Raw genomic sequence first — 9,953 nt, forward strand, 5'->3', positions numbered from 1 at the left:
GAATTTCTACTCCAGTGTTATGGAGTTTTGACACTCACTGTCAGATATAAGCATGCATGCTGACTTCTACACACGTGCATTAGAAAATACAAACAAACAAAAAAACAATTATCTATCTATCTATCTATCTATCTATCTATCTATCTATCTATCTATCTATCTATCTATCTATCTATCTATCTAAATGAATAAAACTTAATGACAGCACTTGTATTTCACTAATTCAAACACAACAGCAGCGGACACTTATGAAGACAAACAAGATGTCCAAATATTCCTTCAAAAAGAAACAGTGGGGAGGAGGGTATTTAAATTGGCTACTGTGTCACAGCTCTCCAACAGCCCTTTTTTTTCTACGCCCATGCACAATTATATTAAGTAGGGCCAATAGGAACAAAGAAGAGGCAGGACCGAGGCTCCACCTCTCCCCGACTGCCTTCCTCTGAGCTTTTTAGATGTACATAATCCCTGAGTTGACCCAGAAAATAGGCAGTCGTTTCAAGATCTGATGCGGCAGTCTTTGTGCACACCGTCCCCGCTTGAGCATGAAGCGTAACCCTGTGGAATACATACTGTAATTCAAAGGAGCTTTACCTTGCAGAGGATAACTGTTTTTAAAAGACGGAGCTGAAGCAAGTCGCGCAACTTTGTGAAAACGGAGCGGATACGGGTAAGTGATTTTTATCGGCTTTATTTTTTGGAGAAATTGGGGGGTTTTGGTGTGTGGTGGTCTCAGGGACTGCTACTGCTGCTGCCGCTCCATTGTTTGCATTCCCCTGTTTCAAACTCGAGATGAACAAAATGGATAATATCACTCCACAACGTCGGGGGGGAATTATTGAATACAAACATTTAAACACATCGAGACAATGTAAGCGGAGAAACGCGAAGCTTTTGTTGAATTTTCTGCCTTGTTAGAAATGTGGTGATTCAGCTGTTGGGGAGATGTTGCATGATGTCAGTGTTCTTTGTTGCAACCTTACGTGCGTAAAATGTAACAGATTTTTCTGCCTCAGCTGACATGCAACATAGATGGGATTTAAGCGATGTATTACGCGATGCACGTATTTTTCCCGTGTTTTGTCGATCCCGTCCAGGACGAATTATCCGGCTGTAAAATGCACCCAAACAGTGTATGTTAACCTGTAATTTCAACCTGGGCGTTCATACCTTGGCACAAAGAGGGGAGGTTTTAGGAAGACTAAACACACCAGGAAGGCTTCCAGTGTTCGCCAATAGGCAAAACAATCTTGCAGATATTTTTTTTCTCGGAAGCGTTTTCGGTGGGTGAACTTGTGGTGGAATTGTCACGTTAGAAGGAATTTAAAAAAAAAAAAAAAAAAAAAGGAAATACATCTTTGTTTCATTTTCAACGAAGGTGAATGATGTGGTCACTGTAAAAGAATCAATAGACAGGATATGACATTGGTTTGGAGAACAGCAATGTACATCACACATGGCAACATTAACACTATTGTGTATCTTAAACCAGTTTAATACTGGTTCACATGGACAGCTAACTATGTGCATGTCAAGCCAGAATAAACCCTGATCACCATACTCTGAAATGTTGTTACTGGTTCCAAACATCTTGTTTGCTCCTTGCATTGTCCTAACAGTGTCTCCTCTCTTCTCATAGACAGGAGGCATGGCAGACCATCTGATGATGCCCATGAATCACAGCTCAGCGGGCGCCAGTCTCCACGGTTACAGGATGGGCATGAATGGCGGCCTGCAGGCAGGTCACCAGCAGCATGCCAACCAGCAGGGCATGCGGGCGCTGCCCAATGGCCAGATGATGCACTACGGTGGTGCCCAGGCCAACATGGAGACTGCCATGAGGCAGCGGCAGGGCATGGTGGGCGGACCCATGAATGGACAGCTGAATGGGGCCCAGATGGGTCACCACCAGATGACCTCTGGTAACATGATGTATAATGGCCAGCCCCAGCAGCAACAGCATCACCCTCAGCAGCAGCATCACATGCATCCACAGCAACACCAGCAACACCAGCAACACCAGCAACAAGCCCAGCACCCACAGCAGCAGCAGCAGCAGCAGCAGCAACAACAGTTCATGAATGGAGGGTTAACATCCCAACAGCTCATGGCCAGCATGCAGCTGCAGAAACTCAACACCCAGTACCATGGACACCCACTGGGGCCTATGGGTGGGAACCACATGGGGCCCACGGCCCAGTACCGCATGAACCCGGCCCAGCTGGCTAACATGCAGCACATGGCTGGGCCAGCCCTGGCCCTGAACGGCATGGATGCGGATATGATCGACGAGGAGGTCCTGACCTCGCTGGTCATGGAGCTGGGCTTGGATCGGGTCCAGGAGCTGCCAGAACTCTTCCTGGGCCAGAATGAGTTTGACTTCATCTCAGACTTTGTCAGCAAACAGCAACCCAGCACCGTTAGTTGCTGAGAGGACCTGATTTGCAAAGGGGCACAAATGGACACAGAAGAGTGAGAATTGTCCAGGATGGTTGAAGGGTGCTCATCTCTTCACTTTTTATTTTGTGAGCACCTCCCTTTACAACTAAACCAAGTTGCGGCACAGGGTGCACAGAAGAGAACTCTGGATATCCACAGTGAACGCACAGTGCTTGAGTCTCACACGTGCTAGTGGCCAGAGGGTGGCTGGCTTTAAGGCCTAGTTCTGCTTCTCCCATTTTCCTGGACATGAATGTAACAAAGAAAAGCTGAAATTCTTAAAAGCCACTCTGAACAATGCTATGACACTGTGTAGCCTCGAAGCTTGGACTCCATGACAGTTTACCAGTAAAAAGGTGTATTTATTTATTCCTATCTGAGAAAACTGATATAAAGAACAACCACCTTCTCCATTTTGGGAACCAAGTGGCTTTAATAATTTTTTGTTCTGAGAGTAGGATGGGGAGGAAATTAAATTCAAGTTCACTGCTCATGATTTTTTTTTCCCATTCTATTTGGCCTAGTATTAAAAATAAGCTCAGATGACAAGGTCATCTAAAAAGAGCCTGAATTTTCTATCACAAAAGTCAGACATGACAGAAGTACAATGGTAACTCATTTGAATGGGAGTCTCATCCAGATTTTAAAAATGGTTCACTTTTGTTAAAGTGCTGCCTTTTTAGATGTGATGTTCTCGAAAATCTCCTGCTTGTACTGTATGAAGCTGTATAACTCCAACGTGTCCACACTGTTGTGTTCTATTGGAGACGTAGAACCGCCTTAATCACGCAGATTCTTATTTATTGGTTGTTTATATTGTCCCCTTTTTGTGGTCAAGATTCGGGGGGGTTGGTCTTTGTGAAAGGGGTTTTGAGGATCAATAAAGATGGCCTGGATAGAAGTGTGGCCTGCTTTTCCATTCATTGCACAGCTCTTCCCCCGGGCAGTGGAGAGCTAGCTAAGTGCTTAGGTTAACCTGTGGGTGAAGGGAAACCACAGTTTCTTTTAAGTCTGGGATGGAAATGTTTAAACAGATGCAATATTTATGCTTTTGAGAAGGATATCTCCTCTATGTCAAATCTCCTTGGGTTTCAGTAGCCAATCTTTTCCTTAATTCACCATTTTCATCGCCAAAAAAAACCAGTGTCACTAACAGGGGTATGATTGACATATGGTGATAATTACATGTTTTTCTCACTGGTTAGAAAAAGAGCAGCTGTATTATATCAGAGTAGATCTGATATGACATGCCAGGTAATGATATCCAAATGGGATTTACCGTTTAACATTTATTCTGTGGTGATTAGCTAAACAATTGCCATGCATTGACATTAAAGGCGGAGAAAATATTCCCACAAAGGTCGGTGGTTTTACAAAAGTGGCATTTGAATAACACTGGTTTCTCTCTAGCACCCCAAACATTTGTTTCTTTGCTGTGTGTAAAGAGTAATGTGTGTGTGTGTGTGTGTGTGTGTGTGTGTGTGTGTGTGTGTGTGTGTGTGTGTGTGTGTGTGGTTGGGGGAGGTGACCAAAGAATGCCTACCTTGATGGGGGTTTAACTGACTTAAAGCTTGTAAGCCATGACTCAAAGACAGTGCTGCCGTTTCCCAGGTCAACCAGCGGACGGTCAGAAAAAACAGACTATTGGCTTTGAACAATAACTTTGAACAAATGACTTATGCAAATTCAAAACAACCCCTCTCTGCTTAACGCCACAGCCAGTTGGAAGAGTAAAACAATTTTCCTTGTATAATTGCGTTCATTATGAAATGAGGGTAAAGAGATTCTCCGCAGTGGCTGAGTTGGTTGGATTGTTTTGTGCCTGCGGGCTATGAAAATGCTTGATTGAGGTCATGTTGGGAATGTCACCACCGCATTTAGCTTTTCACATTGTCAACAAAGGCATCTTTAGCAAGCATCATGGGTAACGAGGGGCAAATGAGAGCACGTTGTTTGAAACCGGGAATAGTGTTTGCTGATTGCTCAATTTCTGATTCAACTCTGATCTCAAAGCAGCTTTATATATTTCCTATTTTTCCAATTGTGTTAAAGGCCGATGAGTTGAGTTGAAACAAGGTATCATGGATGATCCAAACTGAAATATGTTGGCCTGAATACGGGCTTGTTTCAAGTAACAAAGACTTGCTTAAGGGTGTGTGTGTGTGGGGATCTTCTTGGCTTGATACTGTCAAGAGAATGGCTCATAAGTAGGCCAACAGCCTTGGCACGGTGCTTAGTAACGGTTGTGGGTCCCTTGCCCAGTACCAATCTGGTGAGATGGTCTTCTGGTGTGTGGCACATGGGGCAGGCTGGCACACTGTCAGAACTCTGTCTCCTCATATATCTCATAATTGTATGCTGCACTGTGAGCTCCTTGTTTAGCCCCAATTAAATGCAGAGGTTTTGTTTCTTGATTGTGACTCCATAGACGAATGGCTAACTCTGCCAAACGGCCCTGTTTGCTCTCCCAATCCCTTGTTATGACTGCCGCCTGCCTCACAGAGGCCAGTCTAGACGCAGGCTAAGCAGGGTGGGACACTCAGAGACGTTTACAGTTACTTCTGTTTTTCTTACTCTCTCGTTTTCAGCCCACCCACAGCAACTGCTCAACACAAGACTGCGTCTTCCTGTGGCAGCTTGTTGTTTTCTCTATATAAGTCAGAGACCAAAAGCCACATTGTGATAGAGAGGCAGACAGGCAGAGTGAAAGAGACAGAAGATAAGAAGGGGGGAAGAGAAAATGTAAGGATTTCTCCAGCTTACAATTAGAAATTAGTTTGAGGGTTTTTTTTGTTCTCGTCGTCGGGGATTTCGTAGCTGGGTTTTCCCGCAACGCTTTTATGATTCCATTGAAAACCTGCAATAAACATCATGCGAGGTATGCTAAATGCAATCCAGATTACATTCCTCTCCTCTGCCCCATATCTGTGAATGAAGTTTATAAGTCTATGCATTGAGTACTGTCTAGTTTTCTCATCCTGGGCTCTGGTCCAGCTGTTGCCAAGCCTGAGCTCATGATAATCTCATTCACTAGCGCCAGTGACAGATAGGTGGTCATTTGCTGTTGTCACGCATGGCCAGGTCTTCACTTGCACACACTCACAGCATCAGCACACAACCTGATCAAACAGGCAGACAGGGATACCTCAATATCAGTGTGGAGCCAGGGGAAGATAAAGGATTTATGTCTCAACTCTGTTCATTGTGATCCTTAGACCCACACCTACAGTGTGTTGGTAGACTATGGCGAATCCATCTTTGGTTCAATGAGGAAACCCCAGTAGTGAAAGAGCAGCAAGAAAATATAGCTGATGTTCTGGAGATTGTGTCATTTTGAAACGGTATTACTAAACTGAGTGTTACCATCTCATTGAAGAGCTAATTTTGACATTAAAAAAAAAAAAAAACACTTCAAGAATCCCCTTGGTGTCAATGACTGTAAAGCAAAGAGTGAAATTTGCAATGAAAGTGAGAATCAGACTCGAGTTTCCCAGATGAGAGGATGAGTTATCTGTTGACAGCAAGGGGCATGGCTCTATCTGTGTGTGAATATTGTGTGAAGAGGGGGCAGGTTTGAACTTGTCTGCTTTAACAAGAGAGTTTGGAGGATTTTGGCATGTTTTGTGTTAACTTTGTGTGTGTGGCTGTGTGTAAGAGTGTGTGCTGGCAGGGGGTAAATAAACAGCAGATCCCTCAGGGCAGGGTTCATTCAGTGGACATGTTGCTCAAGCCGAACTTCCTGATTTTCTAGTTGAACAGTCACCTTGTATCTCCACTTGACATGTATTCTTATTGGACACTGCTCTTCCCTCCCCTTGCTTAAAGTGCCCCCCCACTCACACACACCTCATAAAAAAAAAAGAAGAAAAAAAAGAATAGCTAACGCATCACAGACATTTCAATGCAACAGGCCCCCAATGGAAAACATCAGTTGTTGCACTGTTGGATTCTGCTCCTGGGCTCTTTAGTAAAAGCTCAGCGACTCAGCTTGTAAGCAACAAGGGGGGGGGGGGGGGGGCACTAATCACATCACACTTTCTTTCCTGGAGCCGCATAGTTTAGCTGTGTCTCAGTAATTGTTTTGTTTTCCACGTGAATCCTGCAGATGGGGCTTTTAAATTCAGCTATGTACCTTGTGCATGCAGAGGTAAGTGGCTGAGTCTGGCATGTCGGGGCAGGTGACACCGACGTTGCCTAGTGACTAGCAACTCCTCCTCTGACCCCCCTCCCCAAATCTGAGGGTTGAGCGGTTTGCCAGCTCTTTGAAGTAAAGGGGAGGGGGTGTAAATAATTTATTTTCCTGCACACAGCTGACACTTCTCCGTCGAGGCAGCTCAAACACATCGAGGTGTCCCAACAATGTCTAAAGGTGGTAAATATTTAAGGCCTGTGTGATTTACACAGTTCAACCAAACTGAGCAGAGATGCAGTTTTGCAATTGTGGCAGAACGTAAACCCTGCTGCTGTCAGCACATACCAAGTAGAGATTTTAGATAACATCCCTTGTTAAAATGTTATTTAGCGTGTGTTTTATTTGATAGCCTTTTAACTACACGGATTACCAGTTTGAAGGGTTTTTTTAATTATGTAATTCAAACCAATTCAGCCATAGAAATAATTTTAAATTGCCTTTCAAACTACTTTATTGTTTGGCACTCTGATGTGTCAAAGCCTGTCAAGCACATTATAAAGAAATATTAACATTAACAGGGAGTTGGCACAGTAACAGCAACACTTGTACAATGTGATACAATCTAAATAAGAGCTGTGAAAATAACATTACACTTTTAAGTCTTAAAATGTTACAATTTTGTTGACATCATGCCAGCGAGGTGTTAAATAACCGAGGTGTTCCTATTATTACACCCCACTGTATAATATAACCTAGAGTTGAATCTGACAGTCTCAACAAAGATTGAACATCATAAATTTCACTTCACTGGATTGTATGTGTTGTAGAGAAGTTTATTTTATTGTGCTCACCTCCTGTAGTTGCAATTTAATTTAACACAGTTTTATTTAATGTGAGCAGGAAAATCGTTCGGCTCAGCCCGGGAGAATTACAGGTTCATAGGTTAGAAAAGAGGGAAACAGTATTAGTGCAGGCTATGTTCTGTACACAGTGTCTTTGTGAGCAGGGCTTTAAGCCTGCGTGCTAATCTGGTGACAGTGGCAAGCACATGCTACCAAAGACAGAGTAACAGGCTATAGGCTGGGGGTGGAATTAATACAAGAGAGTAGTTCTTGTCAGGCTTTGCAAGTGTTATCCTGCAGGTGAAATCTACATGTACTGCAAAAGCAGTGTGTTTATGCCAAGGAAAACCATATGCATTTTGACTGTATTTGCCAGTGAGTGATTTTTTTTATCCACATATTTGTGCCCATCTACATGTGATTTCTGGCCTTTTTTTTGTTACATGCACTGATAAATAATACCCAAGCTACCATGTGACCAATTTTCCTTGAAGGAAAATCCTGACATTAGCTGGCCCACACCATCTGTAGACAGGGCCAGGACAGGGTGAGTGTGTTGGGGTGAGAGACGTCAAGACACAGTTCTTGGTAGATATTATCAATCAATCAGAAGTCACAAGCGAAGCAGCATCATTTACGGAAAGTGGTAAAATCAAATTTGATTTTAGAAACATCTGTAGGTAGACACAGCTGTCAGTGTCGTGTTTTACAAACATCATTTCTAAGGAAAGAGGAAAAACTGATGCTTTGGGCCGAGTTCTTAGAGATGTCATGGTTCCTCTGGGATGTGATCCCATTTTCTTTTTTCCCTCATTATGTAGTAAAACAGACCCTGAGTTTGCATTGAAAAACAAAATAACAAGCCTGAAACAGTGACAGTTAGTCAGTCTGACAATATTCAGAATAACTGACGTTTCATCCTGTGCGCTCTCTTTTTGAGGCATTTGCATTTTATACATGGCCGGAGGAAACAATACATACAAGCCCAGGACTTTTTAACAATCTGGGAAACATGATCCAAAGATCAACCTGACAAAGAAATTCAAGTACAATTCATTCTCAACTGAGGCCTCAGGGCTTTGCAGGCACACCAGGACCCTCACCCCTCACTGTAAGCACCTCAACTGACAGCCCAGAGGCATGCTGGGAATTCTGGGATCAGGTGGAGAGAAGGCGGTGGACTGAGCACCTTATTTTTCTAACTGTTTTTCTCTAGCTGTGCCAACACGTGTCTGCAGAGTGCAACATGCCATGCTGGTTCAGCAGACTGGCATTTTTATATGCTATAACACCTGAGGCACAGACCGTGAAGTCGTTTTTTTTCTCACAGTTTTGACTGATCTGCAAGCCACAAAACTTCCTTTGATACACACTGAAACTGTCTCATTGCTTTACATGGTATATGACTGTTGGGGCAAACACAGTGGATGACTCAGGAACTCTGCACAGCATTGTTAGTAAATATCGAGGGTAGGATTTCCCCAAAGTGCCTAACAGCATTCTACTATATGTCATAACAATAACGACAATCTATACTGCTTTTATGTTTTGGATATTCAGCTTAATACTTAGAGACCTCTGCCTGTAGCCCTATCAGCGAATAAGAACGGCACCTGATAAAAATCACACTGCAGTGTTAAAACTCACCTCACAACCTTCACAAACACAATATGTGGCACGAGGAGCTGTTATTTCTAAAAATAGCACTGGTTTCATGCACAACACTTTGGCTACTATTACACATCAACAAGCACAGGCTTCAGCCATGAGCTCTGAGCGGGTCACATGTGCCTGAGCATAACACACAAACACAGCACAGATTGTGTGTATGTGTCATATGCTTGTTCTCTCACACACACACACACACACACACATCCATGTCAGTTAGTATCAGTGGGTTTGGTCACTGTTTTCAGCCCTACGTGTTATGTTTTCCTGTTTTCACTAGGAGGATGTGGTTAGATTTTTCTGTCTTGGGCTGAGTTGCTTCAGCAGACACACAGAAGTCATGTTTCGCCCACAAGCCTAATAGCCCACTCATGTACTGACAGAAACAATGACAGCCATATTTACCAGAAACAACATGAACAATAGATGCAGATAATCTTGAAGAGAGAGTCTTTAAATAATGGAGAATAAATTAAATAAGACAACAACAACACAGGAGAAATACTGACAATGAAGCAACAAAATAACAACTGTGAGAAATCAGCATTACGTGGTATAAAAATATCACCAACATTATCATGCTGAGTCTACCAGATGGAGATATGGCCACCTATGGCAGTGCATGTCCGTGAGTCCCAAGGAGAAACAGCTAGGAGACATGTCTTCTTAAAGGTAAACAGGGCTGTGCTGCCCTCTGTTGGTCAACTTCTGTAAGTGGAAAAACCCAAAGAAGATGACATTGTTCTTCAAAATAAAAATATACAAAATATATGAATAAATAGCAAAGTAATTAATGTATAAACATGTACAGTTTTAAATGGACTTCCTAATTTTAACTCAGTTAAAATATGTATATATGTATACATACACAC

At 43.0% G+C, this 9,953-nt stretch overlaps 1 protein-coding gene across 1 annotated transcript; it reads left to right on the forward strand.

The window, feature by feature from the left end:
* Positions 1–388: 388 nt before the first annotated feature.
* Positions 389–3,340, forward strand: cited4b (Cbp/p300 interacting transactivator with ED-rich tail 4b). Its single transcript, XM_023401116.2, has 2 exons — positions 389–670; positions 1,640–3,340. The coding sequence occupies exon 2, from the start codon at positions 1,649–1,651 to the stop codon at positions 2,429–2,431; it is 783 nt and encodes a 260-aa protein (XP_023256884.1). The 5' UTR covers positions 389–670; positions 1,640–1,648; the 3' UTR covers positions 2,432–3,340.
* Positions 3,341–9,953: the final 6,613 nt, after the last annotated feature.

This window comes from Seriola lalandi, unplaced genomic scaffold (genome assembly GCF_002814215.2).
Source record: "Seriola lalandi dorsalis isolate HSWRI2012SDOR001 ecotype SW California unplaced genomic scaffold, Sedor1 jcf7180002053444, whole genome shotgun sequence".
Classification (NCBI taxonomy): domain Eukaryota; kingdom Metazoa; phylum Chordata; class Actinopteri; order Carangiformes; family Carangidae; genus Seriola; species Seriola lalandi.